General features: G+C 36.5%; 1 protein-coding gene across 1 annotated transcript in view; it reads left to right on the forward strand.

Annotated features, from left to right (window-relative positions):
* Positions 1–22,836, forward strand: part of ush2a (Usher syndrome 2A (autosomal recessive, mild)) — a 405,544-nt gene extending 382,708 nt beyond the window's left edge. Inside the window, exons 64-72 of the mRNA XM_088939657.1 lie at positions 2,412–2,618; positions 3,618–3,856; positions 4,514–4,731; positions 6,124–6,300; positions 11,657–11,740; positions 12,823–13,064; positions 18,952–19,044; positions 21,506–21,730; positions 22,747–22,836. Coding sequence (XP_088795783.1) covers positions 2,412–2,618; positions 3,618–3,856; positions 4,514–4,731; positions 6,124–6,300; positions 11,657–11,740; positions 12,823–13,064; positions 18,952–19,044; positions 21,506–21,730; positions 22,747–22,836 — 1,575 coding nt within the window. The remainder of the gene's footprint in view (positions 1–2,411; positions 2,619–3,617; positions 3,857–4,513; positions 4,732–6,123; positions 6,301–11,656; positions 11,741–12,822; positions 13,065–18,951; positions 19,045–21,505; positions 21,731–22,746) is intronic.
* Positions 22,837–24,943: the final 2,107 nt, after the last annotated feature.

The following is a 24,943-nucleotide window of genomic DNA, read 5'->3' on the forward strand; positions in this document are numbered from 1 at the left end:
AATCAAACACTGTTGTTCATTTGCAGCTCCCACTCGGAGATGTGGCTCCCCACTCTAACCTCAGAATATAAAGGTCACAAAATAAAGTATTACTTGTCATTATCACTGTAATCTATCAGTATAGAGATGGCCAGTCCTGTGGAGCCCTGAAACATAAGGTTTTATAGCTCACCGTTAAGTCAACACTTCCGCAATATTAGAATTGCATATCAGTTCTATTTAGCAGGTTATTTCTTCAAGGCAAGGTAATCATGTTTTTGCTCCCATTAATTTCTAAATTAATTAAAGAGATTACCTGTTTACGTGGTTATAATTATATTGCCTTATAAACTGATGGTTACTTAGAAGTACCAAGCATTGGCTCCAACATCTCACTTTGTTGATTGGTTATTCCCTTCATAAATCAAATTATTATTTTAATGGCATGCTGTATCAATACAATGAATGCATTTAATGAACAATGAGGACAAGTTTCCCGAATGAAAATGATAGAGTTTGTAAGATAGAGATTTTATTGTTGTCTAATACTATAATTAAAAAAAAATCTTTCAAGAGAACACGAGCCGGATGACTTCTTTCCTGTTACTTGAAACCACTTGTGAAAATGATCAGTACAGACTCACTTATGACCAAATTGCTTTAACAAACCTCCATCAATTAAAGCTGTTTTTTTTTATTTTCTTGTAATTATTCAGTATGCATGCCATGCAGCCTGCAGTAAAACTGTGCTTCCTCTCAAGGGTATATTAAAGCTCCTAGTTTGCCTGATTGAATTGTCTTTGTTGAGTGAATGCTCTGAATGGTGTTCGGAAACTCAAGAAGTTTCTCCTTCTATTATAAAGATGCTCAAAGACCATCAATTTAGTTCATTCTAAAATAAAGCATCAAGGCTAAAACTTTTCTACTGATATTCCTGTAAAATTCTTCAATTTCACTCTAATATGAATAAAAGTTTGAACAATAAACATGGGGATTACCCTATAGTGCCCAAAACATTTTTCACTTTATTTGAGATCATTTTCCATGTTGCAACACTGCACCATTGATGGCAGCACTTTTTCAGCAAAATTAATCCCTGACATATTAGTGTTTCACAATATACACTGTATATTGATAACTTCAGAAATCAACATAATAGCACCAAAAATAATGTATTAATTACTCTTAAAATTCTTTCATGTGTAATCATGAAAGGTTGAAGTAGTAAAAAGCAATTGTGAAATATGTGAACAAGTCAGGTTTAGCCAAGCTCTTTGCAGTGACCTTTGCTTCCTTTACTTGACATGTTAGCCTTTCTCTGACCCACAGTTTTGCTGACACATGGGGAGATTGGAGCTTTAGCACTATGGGTTAGTATAGAACGTGCATACGGCAAATGGCTTAGAGAGTCTCTTTACATTGCCATTTAGATCTATCATCCTGATTGATCACAGTGTAATTGGCTATTATTGAGGCTAATTTAACCCTATATGCACGCACATCCATCTGTTCTGTCTATTACTTCTGACAATCTACAAATTACTTACTCATGCAAATGCTGACCTCAGCTGACCTTTTATGGTATTCATGTGTAATTATACAAATGCTTTCTGATAAATAAGATTACCTTACCTTCCATGTGTTCATTTACTCCTTCATTAAGGTAAAATTAAATTTTCATGTAGATTTGTTCAAGAAATGTTTTAATAAATGCTGAGGTTTGTCTGTTACATACAGAGCTTTTTTAGTTAGGTGAACCCTTTGGAAAGTTGTCTTTGAGTTACCATTCTGATAAAATACAGAGAATAGGCCCAATGTGAAGGTCAGTTTTTATTTAAAAGTGTAGTATCAGCTTCAATAAAGACAATCAGAAATGAATTCCTGTTAACCCTCTTAAAGGATTTCAGTACAGAAACATTTTCCTTTGCTTACTGTGATTGTAGGTGTACTATGTCAAAATTATAATGCATTATTCTGCATTCAAAGTTAATTATTTATCAGTACTTTATCAAAATGTGTTGAAAAAATAAATATTAAATTTTATTAACATTATAAATTATGTATAATATCAAATTTTGTAAAGTTCCTTTTTGCAGATTTCATTATTGTCAGCTCGCAAAAGAGAAAGCATGAATAAGGGAAGAAAACTTACTTGAATGTTGTGACTTAGCCATTCACTTATTTTCCACTCACTGAATAATTATGGTTATGTATCAGAAAGCAACACTGATGTGTCACTCTGTATTGTAATTTTTTTAGAAAGATATGTTTCTTTGGGGCTTAACATTTTTTTTTTCAACAAATACAGATTAGGACCCTACCTACAGTGCTTTTCATTTGAAAAGCAAAGTTCTGAATTAATTTTTGTATAAGATAACAAGACATTCTTTCGGTGCATGTTACTCAGTGTGTTATGGCTGCCTCTCCCCCAGGTGTGGGCAGTGAATTCTGCAGGACAAGTTGCCAGCTCCTGGAGCCATGGCCGAACAGGTCCAGCACCTCCTGAAGGACTTCATCCCCCAACCTTTCTCCGGGTGCAGGCTACCTCTGCTGTAGTCAGCATCAGCCCCCCCACCAAGCCAAATGGTATCATCAGCCTCTACAGAGTCTTTGCAAACAACAGGGATTCCCACCTCTTGGTAAGAAACCCAACGTTTACAATTCTGGCCTAATTTGAACTGGTTGCCAATCCTCACTAGGTCACCTTAAGGAACAGCATACAGTCCTGTCTGGTGCGGATTTAAAAAAGTTACAAATAAGAGGAGTTCATTCTGCCACTAATTATTTTGTTACTTGTGGCTATTTGATCATGTACAGCCAATGTTTATAGAGTCCCAGAGAATCATCTTCAATAATCTGACAATTTTATCTTCCAGAACAAGTTTATCTTGCACGCCTAAAACGTTCATTTAATTTTTCCATGAGTTCCAACTTTAATTGTAGAGTTGAAATCATTTTTAGGGGAACAGGATTTAAAATATTTGATTTAAAGCCTTCTATCCACTTTAAATATTTTTGGGGGGGTTTTACATTAAAAAATGGTTTGCTTTAAAGCGGTGTTTGTTGTTTTTGAAATGTAATATTCTTCTGTTTTGGAACAAGTACAAATTAATTCCATACCAAAATGTACGGAAAAAACACAATGCTTCGCTTGTGGAGTCTTCTGCAGAGAATGAGGAAGGGAGCAGGAATATAAGGCCAAGAGATGGGTAAGGAGGGCAAAAGAAAGGCAAGGCAAAACTAAGTAGGGGAAGTGAGGTATTGTGTCCAAAGCTATGAAAATCTTGAACATGAATTCCTGGTGAAGAATGAAAGAGTGAAATCTGTAAATAAATGTAAAGATTTAGACATTAGTCTATCACTGAGAGTTTGGGAAAGATGTTAACCTAGTGTAGAGATCATTTTTGCTTCTGAAGTCTTCCTGGAGTAAGAATCCAAGAATACCTGAGAAAGGACTTTTTTTATACAAGAAAGTAACTGTGCTAGACTGCTAACAGTTTTCCAAATATTGTGGATGCTGAACAATGAAAATTGATGCATTTTGTGGTATCTGTTTTTATTCCCCTATTGTTTGTTCTTTGAATTCAGTAGACAAAGCAAATAATATTTTGATATTTTAGATGTTCTCTTTCTTTTAGCTGTCCGAAGGAACATCAAGACAGCAAACTATTCATGGGCTCCAGCCCTTTACTACCTACTCTGTGGGAGTGGAGGCCTGCACCTGCTTCCACTGCTGCACCAGAGGGCCACTAACCCAGCTAGTCACCCAGCCGTCTGCCCCCTCCAATCAACCTGCACCCCACATCCACAGAGTCACATCCAGAACTGCCAGTGTGGAGTGGCAGGATCCCCTCTCTCCAAACGGCATTATTGAGAGGTACAGATATTACTAACACTCCCATCTTGAAATATTCTTTCAAAAATGTAAGATTGGGCACTTCTGTGGTATGAAATGTTTTAAAAATATATTTATTAAAAGCTAAAATGTATTATTTAAAATGTATCAGACTTTTTTGCTGTCTTATGTCACTAACTTTAGAAAATATGTTTTTTTATGGAACATCAAAAGACACATAACTTTGTACCAAATTTTCAAAGTTATTTTCAGGAAAAGTATGTTCTTCAAATCAAAACAATTTGCAGTAGGTGTGCACTATTTATTTATTTTTAAACATAACTAAAAACCTTGTGCAACACACAGTAGTAATTGAGTGGTACACCTTCAGGAAATCAAGTTGCAATGGACTGATAGTAGCCCATATGGGAATGAGTAATTCGATGATTATGGTGCCCAACCTGTTCAGTTTTAAAGGGCTCTTGAAAGTGGTAGGATCTGAGCTGGGATTTCCTAGAAATACAAACCCAAATGGCCCACATGGCTGAAATTTTGTAATTGGTGAGTTGAAGTATTCAGTGTTTTGCTTGTTGATTTGCTGTTTGTACAATGAAACATGGATCTTTTTTTATTTATTTCCATATCTAATGATTTATCTAGTAGGGATTTAAAAAGCTTTTTTCTCTTGTTTTATACCAGCTGTGAGCTTCATATCCACACTGCTTGTCCTCAGCCAGTGCAGCCAGTCCTGACTCCCTGTACCCCATCGCTGAGTGAAATGAAGTACTTTGGAAAGGAGCAGAGTTACAATATAAGTGACTTACAACCATACACCACCTACAATCTCAGAATCATCTGCTACAATTCTGTAGGGAGCACAGCCTCCAAGTGGATACCCTTTACTACTCAAAAAGAGCGTAAGAAAGCTTTCACTCTCTCATCCTAGCGTTAATCCCACATCAGCAGGGTCTGCTTGTCGGCACGCCCGTCTCCATTTGGTGGTTTGAACCAAATCTTTGAGCTGACGTTGCCATTAAATGTGACCGAGAATACTCCAACCGGCACGTTGCTCCGCCTGCCATCGGAGGGGGGGAGAACAAAGTAATGTAGCCAATTCATAGAGGGGGATTATTAGGAGGCATGGGGAAAATTTGGTCATGGGAAATTTGGCCAGGATGCCAGGGTTACACCCCTACTCTTTTCGAGAAAAAGAAAGCTTTCACTGTAATTACTGCAAATACTTCCAATTTTGATTGATCAATTCCAAATACATTAATTTTAATTAATTAATAATCCTGGTCAAGGGCCTGCTGGATTTCATTACAAATGAGTACTCAGCTGCTTCATTACACCCTTAATTAAAGTAAACTTTTTATTTATTTTACTTTTAATGTTTTTTTTCTTGATTTCTTTATTGCTGATTATAGGGTATTCATAAAATGTCCTAATATGAACATAATTTGAAAGAGCTGAAAAAAAATGATTATGCTTTGTCTGAGAGTACAATAACATCAATGAGGGCTCATTTAGAAAGAAAACCATTAAACACATTGATACTTCAACAGGAGAAAAACAAGCACATTCTACACATACAGTTTCATGTTTGTCTTAAAAATACATTAAAGACCAAATGTTGCCTTTGCATTATCAATCTAGTCCATAAAACTCCATAGGGCTTTTATTAAATTTGTTTAAGTAATACTTGAAAATACTAGGCAATAATAAATTCAGTGTTCCACTGTTACTGACACATAAGCTGTTGTTTTCGAGACACCAGCAATCCACCCCCCCATAGAAACAGGAGGACATGCTCCAATGTGTCTTGTGAGATGGCTTTACCCTTAGTTTCTATAGTACATTCATAAGTGGTAGACAGATATTTTCTGAATGAAATTAACCGCTTAATAAGCCAGAAATCAGAGTGACACAGAAGAACATAGTATTTCCACTCTAGTCCTTCCATTAGCACTGGACTAAAAAGCAGTGGAAAGGATCAGTCTTATATTAATCTCCTTGATGCAGAACCCCATGCCTTACCTCAGGTAGACACAGCAGTGTTCCTTTCTGGTTTCAATGGAAATATACTTGTAAATGTACCCTTCTCGTACCCTAAATAAACCTTAAAAAATATATCTTTCACTTTTATCACTTTTTTTACAGTATTGGTATGAAACGAAAACATTCCATTTTGTGTTACCGCAAATTGCCAAAACCTTTTAAGTGGTGAAGAAGAGTATACAGCCCCTTCAGTTTCGCAATTCCTAATGCACTGCAAACTTAACCTGTATGTACGTTGTCTTTGTTTCCAGAACCAAGGTACAGAGCTCCATTCATTATCATCAGCAATCTGACAACCGTGTACCTTGACTGGAGTCACTCCTTTTTTCTGAATGGGCAGCTCCAGGACTACGTTCTAACAGAGAATGGCATTCGTCTCTACAGTGGCTTTCACAGCACTTTGTATATTCCCAGAACCTCTGACAAAAGTCAGTAAAATCTTCTCAATTTCCCTTCTGAGTCTGTGCACTTGATATATTTTTTACTATACATATTTGTGTATTTTATTTCATATCACCAGTAACTGTGTACCTCCCCAGATTTGAAATCACTAATTATTAATCAATTCTGTTTGCTGCTACAGCTGCGGGTAGGTTTTGGTAGCAATAGTAGCAAGAATGCTATAAAAAGACACAGCAAACTACTTGTGTGTAGTTGGGTTCTACTAAATCCTGTTTGATCATAATGAATCAGTTTTGCTATGGAAATCTCAGGTCTATATCTAAGAATGCTTGCATACCTCTTAGTATTATAATATATTAGGGACAATATTTTCAAAAATAGGTATCTATAGAGTTTGAGTTACTGCTTGTAGTAAAGGTCCCAGCTGATCCCTAAAGGTGAAAAAAACTAGAGGGGTATGCCTTAAAACCAAGGATATGCCCTTATTCGTGGTCTGTAGTGCTTCCTTTAATTCAGACAGAGAAATTGGGGCACTCAGAGCAACAGATTCAATCTCTGAGAGACGTGGCAGCTGAAGGTCTTCAAGAAACTGTTTATATTTGTCACTATCATGTCTAATGTCAGAATTCAGAATTGATTGAAGTTGGCTTGGAAGCTGCATTGCCTCTCAAGGTCTTAATAAGGGAAATATTCACACACTTTCATTGCTGTGTAATCTCAAACCAGAACAAATCAGTTCACTTTGCTGAAATGAAAATAATAATTCTGCTTAGCTCTATGTATAAGAATAAATCAAACATACGAACAAAAGATTGAGTTCCTTCCTGTTGATATTCAAGTGAAGTGCAAGTGTTTCAGAGAAAGAGTTTCAGTGTGCACTCAAGGAGTGCTATTTTACACTCAAGTTCTTTATTTTTTCAAACAAGATTTATTGAGATTAGCAGCATGTAATGTAGTTAAGGTTGCCACCTGGCACCATAATCTCAAGACACTTTGAAACAGAACATGATTTTAAAGTTGCCCTGAAACAGGACTAAATTAACGCGTAGGCTGAGTGCCAAACATTTACTAAATCGATACTGCTGCTTAATTACCGTGTGGAAGCTGACAATGCAATAGTCATCTGGAGTAATTTTTACTTTCCATTTTACTTGATTATTGGCAGTTATCCATTTTTTAAAAGCTGTGACCTGATTAAAGTATAATCCTAATTTGCACTGACTACCTATCCAACATGTTCCTCTGTAAAAGGACCAGCATACAGCTGATTACTTAATTAATCAGAAGGCTGTGGAAAGTAGAACAATAATATGAAGACAATGTACAGTCTGATAGCTTCAACTGACAGGTAGATTCTAATGAAATTATAAAAAATATTCCAGATGCTCTTTAAGTAAAACAATCATTAAGCATTAATGCCAATTAAGTTAGCATTTAGCACTTATTTATGTACTAATTTATTTTGGTTTCAGGGCAACTTTAAAACACTGTTCTGTCCCAGAGTAACAGAGCATTATGGGGCCAGGTGCGATCCTAACTGTTGTTGTGCACCTGCTGAAGTCATTTATTGCAACCCACAAAACACAAAGGTCCCTCACTAAGCCAAGGTTAAAGGGGAGAAATTCATCAAGTTGGGTTTAGAATATGAGCTTAAATGATTCATTTTTTGATAGAGTGGTGTTGACGTACCATATTGTGGTTTTTATGGATAATATGAAAATATTCAATTAGAGTGCATTGTGCTATGATCGGAAAGAACAAAAATGAAATCTGTCCTAGAGAATGGTTTATGTGGTTTATGTGTTGCCGAATTAAATATAAAACCTTACCAGATGGGTTAAGCTCTTACTAAGCATTGAGCACCCCAAGGTCAGATGTTGATCTTCACAGACCAAAAATGTTGTGTACTATGAGGTGGACTACCATGCTCATGATGTGGAAAGTTCTCCGTTAAATACAGCTTGCATACATAAATTTATTATAGTCATCTACTGATTTCTGAACCCCACATGTATAAATATTCACTGTAACAAAGCCAGTAAATATTTACCTATTTTTCTCCCTGTGAGCAACATTTTTCACTACAATGAACAAAATTCTTCAGGCAGAGAACATGTACATGGAGGAACAATCTAGGAAATGTACCCAGCTTTACAGGACTTTGGCCCACTGTTCAGACTTGTTTATGTTGTGCTCATTGTGTTGCAGGGTGCATGCCCACTTTTATTTTATTTTATCGTGCATTATCTGTGCAATCAACAATCATTATGTGTCCAAAATGCTTGGAAAAACCTTGCAAAAGGACAAAATTAAGATCATGGCAGAATCTAATGTTGGTACTGTGAAACTGCTTCACATTTCAAAGGGAAAAGAGTTATTCTTTATTAAATTCTTAATAAATTTAATTATTTATTCTTTATTAAATTAGTTCTTATCAATACTAGAATCCTCTCAGGTGGTAGACAAATGGTCGTCCTCAGTTTCTTAGGATTAGGACTATTATCTGACTGATTCATAGTGGAGATCCCTTCCAGCAGATTCTTTGAAACATGGGTTGGAATCTGAGCCAAGTTTTCACCTCCATTTGAGACCCTCAGCACAACAGGATAAATCGAGAAAATCCTCAGTTTTTCAGAGCTTCATGAATTTCATGATAGTTTTGCATTTGACTACTGTAGCTACTTCTATAAACTGAGATCTCTAGGCACTGCATAAATAATTTATTTTTCTGCATACTGACACAGGAAGGAAGCTTTTTATTTCCATTGCTGTGACCTAAGTTATGAGAATGTGGAGGACTGTGGTGTTCTCACACAATGCTTCATTGATTGGCATCAGAGCCTTGGCCATCGTTTCCACTGCCAAATCAGTGATGATGTTCTGGGCATCAAGTGCTTGCTCAAACACCACCAGCACAAACTCCTACCAACTGGAAATCAGTATAATATGCTTCCTGTCCACTGTATTTTAAAGGGGAATTATATCATTTTCCCTCAACATCATTACTATTCAGAGGTGAAGACAATCAGACTACAAGACAGTGGAATGTTATTACTTTATGAGAGAGACAAAAGAAGAGCCTAGTTCAATGACGGGCAATCCCTGGAGAGCTGGAATATCTGCAGGTTGAATGTACAAAATTATTATTTTTGTTATGGGTGAAAGAAGTTAAACATCAGCAAAAACAGCAAAAACTGCAAAGAAAAATTAAACTAAAATGAGTTGATTGAGAAAGTATTATACACAGATGCCATTCAATTAAATGTGAGACTTTTCCCAAAATAAAATGGGGAATCTGAACTAATTTAGGTTTGCCAAAGCAAAGGGGGTAAATACTTATGTAAGTAATACTGTGTATACTTAGTTTTGGATTTTGTAGGTATTGTTCAGTTTGAGCATTCAGGTTTTCATTTTATAAAAGAATTCAATCAAATGGGATAACATTGAAACAGGAGGAATACTTTTGCAAGGCACTCTAAATCCACCACAGTGTACAGACATATCAAACACATAATGAAGCTCTAATGTGGGGAGGTAAACAAAGCTACCTTATTCCTTTGCAGAAAAAAATTGATATACAGTAGTTACTTAAATAGGAAAGCAACTCATCACTGATGGTTAGTGCCTACATCAGATTAAAATTGCTTTTCACTACTACCATCAGTATAAAGACAATGGACATCTCCCTTATTAAAATATTACCACTATTTCTTATAATGAAAGCTCATTTCTACTGGTCATTCATGGGGTTAGTAGTCAGGTTAATTTCTATATAAGCCCTCATTATTGGAGGAGTGTTAAATTCCAAATGCATATAATCACATTATTCAGAATAATTTTTGAAACGTCACAATCAATACACTTAGGTATTATTCATTAACCAGATAAAACTGGGGAAGGTGCAGTGATAACTGCCACAAGAGATTATAAAAACAATTTCCAAAAGCTAAGGTCCTGTCACTATAATATGCTTTACTGGGAGGCTTTGGAGTGATTCCGATGTGGTTTGGAACTTGGGTCATGTCAATACCCATCTATGACCAGGATTTTCCAAGTGATGGCATTCAACTAACTGAACACCACCAAGTGTAGGATAGGATTAGTCAGGCAAGTAACTCATGGCTGTCATTAACACAGCCACACCAGTGGCTTCCCAAGCACTTTCAAGACTGAGGTGCTGTCAGTAAGGGATGCACCTTTCCTTCAAATGGCATTGTACCCTCTATTCGGAGTTGTGACAAATGTCACAACTGAAAGTCAAATGTTTCAAACATGGATGGATCAGAGCCATCTGAACATATTTCCTTATTCACTCCTACGTGAGACACCAGGATATGTAATTGCAAGCGGAGACATAACAAACACAAAGCTGGCTACTTAAAAAATGGATGGGTGACACATAATTTGGGTTTGGGTCACAAAAAATGGACAAATCTAAATCTTTAAAAACGAAAATATTTAATTGCTTTGCAGCTGTTTTGGAGAAACTGGTTTAATGAAAAATGTATCTGTGATTGTGCAGTGGTTAGACACAACAGCTCTACATCTTATGTGGCCTCTTCGTGACTTGGGGTCCCAGGGAACTGCCCCATGTGCCCCACCTTTAAATTATCTATTAATAGAGTTTGGTCAGCTTTGAACCTATCCAACTTCAGTGGCCAATGTGCATCTTCTTTCAAGGAATGTGGCTCCCTGTAATTTGATATTATAGCTCATACCTGAACCAGCAATCTCTGGACTAAAGGGCCCAAACGGCACTTGGAGCAGAGGTGAAGGATAAATTGAAGTGTTCAGGAACCCCTAAAGTCTTAATTCTTTTAATCTCCTTTATCGGTGTTTATGATAGACATTCACTTGGCTGTAATGACATTCCTCAGCTGTTATTCTGTAAAGTCTCTAATCTTGAGATATTGCACAGAAACCTCCTTCAAATCCAGTTGCTTAACGCTTGAAAATAAAGCAGTAACCAGTTAAATGTAGGCATCAATAGAACTGAAGCCCAGAAGCCTTCTTCTTTGTTATTTTACTTTAAAAAAAATAACACCCCTTTCTAATTGGTTGCCTTAGACTGATCAGAGGTAAACTGATCACCCTGTTGATTTGTTGCTGTAGCTCCAATTGCGCCAAGTAGATAAGGGTTTGAAGTTGTCCCTCTAACCTTCAAATAGCACTCTATTAATATGCATGAAAGTTTAACCTTCAATTCTGCTGGACCTCTAATCATGTGAAGGAGAGGTGCTCATTTTTTTTTCTTCTTGACCAAGTACAAAACATGATTTAAAGTTAAAAGTACAACCAGCAGCAAGGACATTTCACAGTGAGAGAGTTTTAAATGCACTTTAAATATTCATTATAGTAACAGGTATATTCTCTCTTTCTTAGCCTTTGTGTTTCAGGTTACATGTACCACTGATGTGGGTAGTATCAGTACTCCCATTATTAAGTACAACACGGCTACAGGCATTGGTAAGTTTTGCCAGCGTCGGTAAGTTCTGCTTTTTTCAGTTTTTTCTCCATTTAGCATGGACCACTTGTCTGTTTGCATGCCAACCAGGTTTAACCATGTAGATAGACATTCGAGTACTGGAATGAGAGTGAAAAGATGTATACATGTAAATACCAATATATAATTTCACCATTCCTGGAAAAAAGGAAGACAGAATTTGAACTTTATCAACATGTATTTATTCTAGACACACAGCCTTTTAAAAAAAGAAATCATGTTTGCAGTCAAAACTTACTGAAGCAGACAGCAACTCGATATCGTACAATGTCACACTGAATGTAGCACCGCATCAGTGAAGGCAGATGCTGAGAAAGCCACTGACTGACTAAATGCAAGGTGATTGCTTAATGAAGCTTTTGAAAAAGCAAGTGTATGCAAAAGTAAAATAATAATTCAGTAACCAGTTCAGTTATATCTTTTTTGAGAGTCAACATAAGGATTTTACTTTGATTAAAGAATGAGCAATAGGAGTGAACAAAAAACAGACTTGAAATTAAAAACATTTGAAATTAGATCAAATTTACCAAATTACATTAAAAGTAGCATTGGAAATATAACTACACATAATGCAGGACGCATTTAGTTTTTATAGGTTTGCTGCTATGCTCTGGCAATGGTCTGCTTACAAAACTAAATTTAACAATATGTTAATTCATGTCTATGAAGTGTGATTGGATTATGAAACTCCTGTTTTGGACATGAGAGAAAGGTTATTCAAACTAATGAAAATGGATGCTATGAATTCTGTGACTTTCTGGAGACGATGTCTTTCATAATGTGAGTGAAACAAAATCTCAGATGCAAGTATTAGTTCGTGTCATTTGAAGCAGTGATGTTCACTATTTTTTATTTTTATTAGTTTAATATGTGGTTATGAGTTCAGACAAGGGATACCACTCCATAAATATGTAATATTAAGTGTAAGAAACAAAAGAAGGAGGCTCATGTTGTTCTGCAACATCCGCTGCTGAGTTTTGTACTGTAGTTCACTGTAATCCAAGGGTTACACTGAGGCTGAGTCAGCTATTGTTCTCTTTTAAAGGTCCAGTGGCCCCCACAGCTGGGGGGAAAACAGGAATGCAGGACTCTGATTCAAAGTTCTATACTGAGCTGTGGTTCATCATCTTGATGGCCATGCTTGGCCTCATTCTACTGGCCATCTTCTTGGCCCTGCTGCTGCAGAGGGCTCTCCACAAGCCCCCATTTGCCAGGGAGAGACCACCACTAGTACCTCTTCAGAAGAGGACTTCTACGGCAGTCTACCCACCCAATGACACCTACATGGTAAGTCAGGCCTGCTTTTCTAGGCAGAGACGTTATTTCATTCTTCACAAGTGTTATAACCTAAGTGATTCTGAATATAGAAAAGTTTACGACTGTCACATTACATTCAGTTCCATCTCTTCACTTGTGGATTTCCAAAACGTGTAACAGTGCATAAAACAGGTTTGCTTAGGGGCAAAACAAAACATCAACAAACTAGGACAAAAAGTGCATGCACATAAATGTTCACATCTACACAATGTTTTTTTAAATTATTGAATGGTAAATATATCTTGTGGTGCAGTTTCAATTGCCTTCAGGGATTATTTTCAGAATAAGTACAAAGGGGAGAAGTGTCCCAGTCTAAACCCCATCCTGGTGTATTCCAGTTCAAATTTCCAAATCATCTCTCAGGATTACAAGTCAGTATTCAGTAGGGTTTTTTTCAGAAAACAAAACTTAATTCTGTACTCTGTAAAAAACATCGCATTTTTCCTGTGGGTTTAAATTTTCTAATCCACATTAGGAGTCATTTGGAATCTGCAACCTCACCCTTTACACTGTAATCTAATAAATGCCAATGAAGACATTTAGAAATCTCTGCCATGAGGTAGTTCTAAATCATGAAATCATTTAGTGAATAACAACCATGTGGGTGTTCTCATTTTACTATACATATTAAAATGCTTGTCTTAGTAATTAATCTATTGCTGAATCTTTAGAACTAGTAGTTAAGTAAACTGCAAAGAGAAATAAATAGTATTGTTATATTCTGTAATTGATTTTAAAATGATACTCATTGCCATTAAAACATCACTGAATAAGAGTAATACAAACCAGTCATCGTGGTGGTAATTTAACTATTGCTATTGGAATATATCTGCTGCTGCCCCTGCATAAGAACAAAAGAATGGTAATGAATCAGAGGAGGCCATAGATTCCCTCTGCCATATTATTGATTCCAACATGTCATTGTTGGGTTTTTTTCTAATTGAAGGATACCTGTGTATCAGCTTTCTTAAATTGGGTATTTGGTTACACTAACCCATAGACTGTTGTATTGGTTAATGTTTGTGAATATATATTTTTAACATTAGGATCTCCTAACCATTTGAATTGTTTCTCTAAATTGTTGGCAGTACATAGATCTTAAATTGTAATGGAAACCGATAGGTGAAGTTCTATGGGAGAAGCAGGGGGTGCTCTGCCCCTTGCTCTGTCATTCAATTATCTCTTTCCTATTTAAACCCTAACACTGCTAATGCTTCTGTCAGTCTTTCAGTAATATTAAATGCTCAGTGGTTTTCTCTCTCTCCTTGTATAATCGTCAGCCCTTCTAGAGCTCTACCCTATTGTTGCTGCCATCCATGTCTGTGACACCTCAGGACCAGTGCAATCTTATTTCTGATATCAAATCTACTACTTCCATTACTGATAAAGGAATATCCTCTTCCCCTAATTTCAAGTTTCCTTTGCAATCTCATCTGGATTTCCTTCAGCTCTAGCGAGGATCACCTCCCTGGCTTTTCCAATGCTACAACCAACGCTTCTTACCGTTCGCAGTTACCCAAATCCCACATCCCCATGCCCATCTCAGCTCTTTTCCACTTTTATCGTCTAGAATCAAATTTCCACCCAGCTTCAATGGACATGTTACTACATGCTTTAGCCCCATCTGCCCACACAACCTACTCTTCTGCCGGGGCTGCATGCTCTACCATTCCCCCATTCCACCGGCCAGCTTTATTTCCATTTTAACCTCGATCTTCTCGCTGTTTTCCAAGTGCAACAGGATCTTACCTCTGGGATTCAGTCCTGCCACACAGTTCAGTCTCTTTAATGTCCTCATTGCTTACTATTTCAGCACTCCATCTTACACTTTGTGGAATCCAGAGACAGCACCTCTAAGAGTTCCTTCCAGGAAGCCTATCTCCTCCAACATCCTCAGCTTTTATCCCGAGACAAGGCCATTTTACCCCTTCAAGGATGCTCTTATGGATGCAATGTGTTTGACTGCCGCACATTCTAAGAGCTGCAATTCACCAGTTTGTCTGTATTCCGTTTTCCAGAATTGAGTGACATGACTTGTATCCCAGCCTCTCATTTTCTAGCCTGATCCACTTCTTTGTGGATACTTCAGTACCCAGGTACATGTTTTCTCCTCAGCTGTGAGTTTCAATCTCCAATGCTGGTCTCAACCCTCAGTTTACCCTCCTCGTTCCTTCAGAATTGGAGCTGCCATCTCCACTGCCCGAGGTATCCTGCATATTTAAATTATTTAAACAACAAGCCAGTCATCCTCCTCTGCAGTCCACCTTTACATCAACACCACTCTCTCAGGCATTTCAGCTACTCATTATCTATTGCTAGTATGCTCGGAGTGGGGGTGTCTGTTCCGCCGGGGCCACCAGAGGTTTTCCCCTTGGCATGTACAGTAGGGTTTTTTTCCTCTCCACTATGCGGTCAGGCTCACACATAGCCTCTTCACCTTCCTCTTCATTTCTTTTCTCTTGTTTGTTTTAATTATGCATTGGCACACACTTTGTCCTCACGGGTGTTGAGAGGGGAAGTGTTGACCTGGGGTCCATGTTTGGGGTGTCAGTGAAGCTCACTTCCCCGACCTCAGGATGGCAGTGTCTCCTTGACCCTTTCTGGGGAGATTCTCAAATGCGAGCCAGAGGAGACACTTGGCCACATTATTCTCGGGAACTCTAACTTACTAATTCTCGTTCTCTCGGTCCCAGGGACTTCTTTCGTTTCCTTCGTTTCCTTCTCGAGCAGCTTTCTCTTTATTCTCAACCCCTCGGGCAGCACCTCTTAAAGTGATTCCTCCAGTCTTTCTCTCCCCCCTTGAGCGATTCCTTTCCAGTCGTGAGGCAGAGCCTCTCATGCGACTCTTTTCTCTACTTTGCTAACCCCAGCTTCTCCCCTTGAGTTTTTAAATTTTACAATCCATTACTAAGTAATGATTTGGAATCGTTTGTAGAATTGTGCTCACTATTTTTCAAAAAATATATATTGCACCTCTGGAATCAGCAAGAAGAAAAATGACCAGGTACAATATATTCCCAGATTTAGGAAAGAAAGAATGTCCTACACTGATAGGCCAAAATAAATTCTGGCTCCAAATTCTGGTCCTGTGTCTGTTGGTTATCATTCCAACTGAACTGCAAATCAACTTGAATATTTTAATTGTTTAAATACTGGCATAGACTTTTAAAAAACTTGTACGAAGTTCTGAATTCTAAAAATATCCTACTCCGTGGCTACAGTTTACAACATCTTATACAGAATTTTAAGCAGCTTCTCCTCAACTTGCTAACCCTTATTTCTGAATACACAGCCCTTAATAAGTGATCAATTTAGGATGAACAGACAAACAGTTAAGCAGATAGGAATAAGCTAAAAGTACATTTTAAAATATAATCCAAACAGAAAACTGAAATCAATTGGCAAATTATTACAAACTCAGAAGACACATGGACCACCGCACCAGGGTTTCACCCAGCTAAAAGAACCAAGTGGTTTTAATTTTGAACAAGAAACTTCAAAATCTCCATAAGGACTGACAAAGGCATCCCATTCAGCTTCTTCAAATTAACAGTGAAAGATTAATTGGAAGTGGAAACTAAAGGAATTGTTTTTAACATTGAGAACATGAAGTGCTTTGTATATGGTTTTATGTAGTAAAATCAATATACAGTATTTTTATTACAAATGTAGGTAGTAATGTACTGTAAGTCCCAGCATTCTTTTAAGGACCTGGCCTTTTCCTTTTCAGAACACATTGGAGCCTAGACTAACCCATCTCTCTCTTTGCTAATAGTGCTACTAATATAGTTTTACCTTAGCCCCTTTACCTGCCCTGTTGAAAAAGTTTACCCAATAAGAGAACAATTATACATCAAAGCTGATTCCACTTTTAAGTTAAATTTTAATGCTTCTAGCAGTCACATATATGTATGGATTTACATATATACATTTGCATTAAAACGTATTTACATTACATTAAATTTCGTACCTCCTGACATCTTGCTTAAAAGGGAACAGTTACTCTCCATATTAAAGAAATCTAGCATTTTGTCTGGGTTTTACTGCAGGTGGTAATATAAAGATTCCTGGAAAAGCTATAGGATTGCAGGCCTCCAAGTAGCAAACTACTGGCATGCATGACATGCTTATGACAGAAGTGAGCTTGAAATTTACTGTGCTTGAAAATATCCCATTGAGTTAGCTGTATGTGAATCTATGATGCAGTACTTTTTTTTTACAGCAAAAGGCCAGGAAGTGTAAAATGTGTGCTTATTTAGTAGTGTACAAAGCTAAGAAGTTCATCAAAGAAAATTCATATCTTCTCTGCCTCTATTCTTCTATTCTTCTATTTATTTCACATCTGTTGTTGTTCAGCTGTTTTCTTTGTTTACCCTGACATGCAAAATTCTCAATTTATAATGAAGATATATATAAATAAGGAAATGTTAAATAAAATATAAAAGCCAAACCCAGGCTTATTGCTTCCACACTCACAAAAAATGTAGGAAACAGTGTCCAGTTTTTACCTATGTTCTGTTTTACTCAGAAGGAAATCCATGTAAAATATTCTGTTAATACATTTTACGAGGGCAGCATGGTGGGGCAGTGGTTAACATTGCTGCCTCGCAGCACTGGGGCCTTGAGTTCAATTCTGTAGTGCTGTCTGCATGGAATCTGTACAGTACAGTATGTTCTCTGCATGTACATGTGGGCCTCTGCTTCGGTTTCCTCTCACAGTCCAAAGACATATTGGAAGGTTAATTGACATCTGGGAAAACTGTCTCTGTTGTGAGTGTGTTGTGTGTTTCTATGGGACCAGCAATGAATTGGCATCCCATCAAGGGTATATTCTGCCTTGCGCCCATTGTTTGTCAGGATAGGCTTCTGTCACGGATGTCGGAAGGGACGAACCGTGGAATGACAGGAGAGTGAAAAGACCCTATGCGTACCGGCGAGACGGGGGTTAGCCCGGGCTCAGCTGTTCAGGAAATGCTGTTTTACTGTAGTTATTCCTAAAGCCCTGTGTGTGGCTTTATTATATTATACATTGCCCATTTTAAATACTTTAATACAAAACTATATTAATCGTCTTTACTATTCAGTGAATTTTTTATGTAATTGAATTTGAAGATCTGAAATGTTGTACTTCCAACTTCTGTAGATTTCATAGATCGCTGCTTTGCACCGAAAAAATTTGAAAAGACATATTTTCAGCTAGAGGAAAAATTAATAAAGCACCATGGTAAAATGCACCTTGTTGAAAATATACTGTAAGTCTGCCTGGAACAACTTAGAATAGAATTGATTTGCATTAAATCTAGTCATCTTCTCTTTATCACAGGTGCTTTGCCTGCATTAGTTTGTGGCTGAAGAAAACAAACTGTACATAAAAACTGGACACTGTTTAGTACTTTTTTTTAAGAATCTGGACATCTGAATCTTTACTTCATTGTGTCAGTTTAGAGTCAACACACCTGTTTTGTGGCCTTTAATTACATGGTTCGAAGGAAGCACAAAAGTCTGTTGCAATGTATTTACTCAGTGCTTTTGACATCTCATTTTCTTCAACATCTTTTCTTCTATTTCCCAGAAGAGGGCCCTGATGTTCTAAAATGTAATTTTTACTCTCTTAGCAAAAGTGCCACCTTGTGGGAGTAAAAAAAATAAGCAGCTCTTAAGGGATGTGGGAGGGAAATGTGCACACAACGCATGTTTTGAACTCACCTTTTCTTAATGTACATGGCTTTTTCAGTACAATTTTTCTATATACTATACTCTATGTTTGATCTTTTTTTCTCTTTGAATGTTAATGAAATTGGATACTTTTTTTTCCAATTTTCCTTCTACTATCTTTAATCTGGATTTCCGCATGAAGCAGAAAACCTCTTTCTCTGAAAATGCCTCTAATCCAATTTCCAGTGCAGCTCCTTCTGCATCTCCTCACCAAACACAACAGTGTGGAGAGATGGTAAGCTTCTGGTTACCTGTCATCCACTAGGCACGGTTTAATTGTACAGTATGCAACATTTGTGCTGGAATGTGCTCACAGTTATAATCTTGTCTACTGTGTATAAAATGACATGTTCTGTGTGAGAAAGTATTAGGCTCTTATCTTTCCAAAGGACCTATAGAAATGTTACGTGAACTGTTCTGCTATCATAGTTGAGGCAATTGCTTTTTAGCAGTGGAGTTCAAGCAACTTTTCTACTTTTCTACTACATTTCTATAAGAAAAATAAAATCATGCCCAATAATTAGGTCCTGTGAATTTCAGGGCTGACTTTTGCTAGGTCACTGAAAAATGCTTTGCTTTCATGCAAAGAAACAGAAATCTTTAACAGCATAATTTTTGTTTCCAGTTTGATACTGTTCCGGATACATCTGATTCCACCAGCAGTGTCACTCTTAAAAGCTTTACAATGCATTTAGAGGTATGGCTAGGAGAGTGTGCATGTTTTAAACTTAGAAGTGTTGTTTTCTCTAAAGATATATGCAACTCTTCTATGGCTATTCTTTCCCTCTTTTTAAAAATAATCTTCTCACAAAGAATGTGTAATTCTGAAAATGCATTTGTTGTGTATTGTGTGAAATGTTGCTTCATAGATTTTCACCCTCTGTGATCTGCTTTCAAAATACATTTGTGTAAATATCCCATAATACCTTGAAACACATATTACATATGCATTTATAGTATAATCTATTTCAATGGAACAAGCAATTAGCCTTGTTGAGAAAATGTCCAGCTATTTGTATGTTGAACATAAAAATAGCTAAGGCCTTGTCACATGGGCCATTTGTGCACTTCCTAATATCCTTGCATGTTTCATGAACATTTATTATGCTTGACATTGCAGTTAGAATTTAAAGTTCAGAGTGTTAAAATTTGATATACAGTACATTAATAAAACTACATTAGAATAACTATTATTAATTCACTGTGAGCAAGGATAAAAACTGTGCTACAAAGCCAAAATAAAATGTCTAATTCAAAGAAAAAGGGCAAAGGTTACACAATATGTGCAGTGCAATTTAATTAGCATAATATGAGTTATTGCATTGAGTAGTAAAAATAAACTGTACATGTACAACCAGATCCCTGCCTATTAAGGGGACTAAGTATAATATTTGTAAAAACATATTAAGAGGTCTGTGAAAACAGACTTTACTAGTGCCTTAGGACCTACAGAATAATTAGGCAGTATCTAGGACATCACTTCACTAGAAGACAACACGATATCTGAACAAGCAGGGCATTAGTAGACATAGATTAATACATACATTAAGATATAACTCCTTCCAAAAAGTACACAAAACTAATTTGATTACATTGTACAAGATAAAACTACTACTGTCACTGGTTAGTATATTTCTGCAAACAATATGTTTTTTTTTATTACACCTGAAGTTGGTAAGCACTCTGACAGTGGCTATTTTATGCAGGATTTTTTTTTTCACAAAAAGCACAATGATAAAATACATGCACTCACATTTATAGTTCCTTTCTGGGAAGGAATCAACATGAATTATTAATGTGAATTCAAATGTAGTCTATACTGTAAATTGGAGGCTCTTTGGTGAGTTTGACTGTATCTTCTTTTCATTTAAGTGGCATTGTGTGCATCTGATTTTTGTTGCAGATTTCATACATGTATTTTCAGCCAAACTTCCAGTTAGGTTGGATCATTTGTCTCAGGCCCAAGGCTATGGAATAGCTCTGCAACTGAATAATTACAGCTACTTTACAGTCCCACCCCATGAGGCACTTGGTGGCTGTTGGCCTCCTTATAAGATACTCCTGAGACCCCAGGGGTTATGAAACAACTTTTCGTTGGATCAAAGTGTCCTCTCATTTTTAGATCCGGTTCTCACAACCAACAAACCAAGAGCAAACCCTCTTAGCATGAATTAGGAGTGAGGTACCGCATTTAACAATGTGAACTTTATGAGAGGTGAAAACCCAGCAGTTCCCCACTTTTCAAAAGCAAGAGATCTCCCCAAATTATTCATTGTTCTTCCCTACCAACAAATCCAATAATCGTCCCTATCTGTTCTCTTCATACAAATTCAATTGCATGTTTCTGCTGCATGTTATAAAACCCAGTACAAGAAGCTGACCTTCCATTCTTTATTCTTCCTAAGCTATGTTATAAAAGTTCTGATAATGACAGGGACTCCCTATATGTTAATGGATCTTTCAGCGAGGTCACTGAGGTGGCACTGCATTAGCGACCTTTCATACTTTTATTGGAATCATTTATGCAGGAAGACAAATACGTTTTATCCTTTGGTAATGGTTTAAAGCGATCATGGAAGGTAAAGCACTTCAAAAGGTTTCCTTCAATGGCATTTATGAAAGAATAAAATATTTATTTCGCTATATTCACTTTATTAGCCTAAACAGAGTGTTTTCTCCTCATATATGAACCACAGGGGCTGGCAGATACAAAAATACCTGGAACAGGATCACATATCCTCAACCACAGTAATCAGAACATGTCTGTTCTTCGAGTGCCAAGTCAAACTCAGCTGAGCCGTGTGTACTCTCAGAATTCCCTGCATCGCAGCGTCAGTCAGCTGATTGACATCCACGATAAGAAGTCTCTGATTGAGGACTCAGTCTGGGATACGATATTACATGGCCATGACAGTGGAATGGTGAGTCTCTTGTAAAATAAGCTATGTATTATTTATGGTCTCACACAATCAGTTTTGTTACCCCCTGTTCAATACAAAACGTAATCTCACATACCCAAATGAATAATATACCCGAGGATCAACAATTATTCTTTAAAAAAAATGTAAATCTCGGCAATATGTGATAGTAACACATTAATTGAATGGAAGAAGAACGGATCACCAAAATAATCATAGCAATAATCACACTGTTCCACACAAAAAGTTCCACCTGTTACTCAGTGTGCAAATAAAATTATAGGTACACAGGTAAGAAAACTGTCTGATCAGCTAAACCCAATCTATGATTCTTATTATTTAGTTGATATGGAGATGTTGTTTTGTGACTTTATTCCTTCACTAATGAATTTAATCATTCTATCATATTGATATGCAATGTTATTGCAATTGCAAGATCTCAGTTGTGACAGCTTGGGATTTGAAAAAAAAGACTGGACATGCATTGTGGTTCCAGTCTACTTAATTTGAAGGAAATATGTATGATAAAATGAGTTCATTCTGTTACATGTAATGTATCAGATTACTGGAGAATACTCAGAAATAACAGAAATCTATAATAAAAGCTAGGTACAATTACATTTGTGTTGAACAATAAAATTATATTAAATTCTACAATTCAAGAGTTCTACATTTATAATTTACTTTTTTAGACATTAACTGTATACTTAATCTGTTCTATTAATTTATAACACTAGGTGCCAATAAATTTGACTATATTGTTAGAAATAGTGCTGTGGAACACCAAAAGCTTTAAAATGAAATTATGTTGTGAATGGTAAGATTCATGAAATGTTATGTTTGGCAAGTGAAAAGGAAAGTATATATCTAAAGCCCTGCCTTCTCTATATAGTAAAATGACTAGATTGCACAGTCAGTAAAGTAAAAGCAAAGGCAATTGTTCTCAGTTATTAAAATTCGAAAGTACAACAGTAAATTGTTTCAGATTTTTCAAAGTTTTATGTCACTTTTTTTTTCAGTTTGTTGAAGATGAAGAGTTTACTGACACTATCAAAGGCTTCAGCACAGTGAGAAAGGAGCACACTATGTTTACAGATACTCATTTGTAAATGATTCAACACATCTAGTGGTTTAAGTAATCTACAAATTGCAGGAAGCAAACCATTATGTACCAAATTGAGCTTACACTGAAGCTTACATTGCGTTTTAAGTGATTTTCAATTCATTGTGCAGTGTAAGCAGCTTTCCTTTCTTGGGTGTATACATTTCAGTTTATCCTTTCCAATGCTTTATGGATTGTATGAAGGCTCATAAAACAAGATGACATATTTAAGAGCTTTAAAACAACAAATTATGCTTGTAACCCTAACAGCTTGAAGAAATATTGTGATTTATGAACTGTAGGTGTTGCACATATTTTCAACAGAGCACAAAGCTTAAAGTTGTACATTTGGAAAAGAATGAAATAAACAAGTGACTGGACAGGGGTACTTCAAGTTGTATGACCAAACGGAATACACAGCATTTGTAAGAAGTACTGTTTTCTGAATGCATTAATATATGCCTTAAATAATTCTGTACTTCAAAGATCCAGAGAATAAGATCTAATACATATGGTTCATGAAGCCTGTTATTTTAATTGAGTAAAGGAGTTTAGTTTCAGGTGATGGAATTAAGCCAACAAACTTCATTCAGAATCATTCATCTGAGGGAATCAGCTATTTAACTGTTTTAATTGCTTCCCATTAGAAAATGTGAAAGGTCCTAATTCACAAAATGGAAACATGACAAGGTATCCACCTCATCCCTTCTCCCACAGTGACCCTATTCAGAAATGGTGTCTGGGAGGTAAACACTGCAATTCTCTGACAGTCAACAGTCACTACAGTAACACCTGATGTTTGAGAGAACTTCAATCCTTTATTAACAAGGAATAATAATCCTTGTTTAGGATGACCTGCCTAATGATAAATCCTCCAAAATCTACTGCCATAGACAAATACCACTGTAAAAATAGTTAAATATTTAGTGATACATATCTTGTGTATTCTTGATTTGTTTCTTTAAAAACACCCCCAAAAGTATGTCAAGCTCCTGGACACATATGTGTATGGTTCTTCACAGTATACCAACCATTGTGTATCAATAAACCTGTACTATATATTAGTCTAAGATGAGATACGTATCAAAATAGCAAGTGCTAGCATTCTAGTATCTTTAAAGTGATGACTCTATTCCAAAATATGTTTAAGGCAGGTCTACTTAGCTTTTATCCCTTTCAATCTGCTCTGCTGCAGTGCTATGATACTAATTATCTGTTCAAAGGAGCTGGTTATTGAGAGTGAATTGGGAGGGCCTTATGTTGAAAAGCCCTGATTTATGATAATTTCACAGAAACTCAATGAGTCTGCATCTGAGACTCATCCGGGGATTAAAAAAGCATGGCCAAAGCATGTTTTGTAAAATTACCTGTTTGTATTTTTTTATTTCTGCATATTGTCCAGGGCTTTTGAGTATTTTGGGGCTATTGGATTATTTTCTTCATTCCATTGTTATTCCTCTAATTAATTCACTCATTAGTACGCCAATGGACCACATGAACAAATCTTTCACATATGATGCATATGATGAACTGTCCAAGGCTAGCAGTTATATTTTTTTCCTTAAACTAAACTAGAAAAAAAAACTTTGATGATAGGGCTACTAACTTGGGCTGGTGACCAAATTCCTCACAGCTTACCATGCATACATGATATATAGAATTGAAATTTGAATTTTGTGTTGAATAGTGGTTATCAACAATGGTCAATCGTAAAGATACAAGCATTGCGCAATGCCAACTTGAACTGACCCATTGGGGTTAGGCTGCTGCAGTGAATGGCTTGCAATGGTTAATCACGGTAATGCAATGCCTAAAACAAAGCTGGCTCAAAAAAGCAGAGCCCAACAGAAATAATGTATGTTACAAATTAGGTGAAACAGAAATACAGTATACTGCCCTGTGTGAAGGCAGGCTTGCTTGCAAAAATCAGACAACCCAGTCACATGGCAATCCAGAACCACAAATAACTATTGGTCAATTCTAATTTAATTATTTAGTCCAATCCAGACGTAATAGTCTAATTTTGTACACCAAATGTAATTCTGAATTAAAGCCATGATTGAGCAAATATATGTTATGTTTTTTAAGTAAGATGTGAATTCATACATGTGCTA

Source organism: Atractosteus spatula, chromosome 2, assembly GCF_055471065.1.
Source record: "Atractosteus spatula isolate fAtrSpa1 chromosome 2, fAtrSpa1.hap1, whole genome shotgun sequence".
Classification (NCBI taxonomy): domain Eukaryota; kingdom Metazoa; phylum Chordata; class Actinopteri; order Semionotiformes; family Lepisosteidae; genus Atractosteus; species Atractosteus spatula.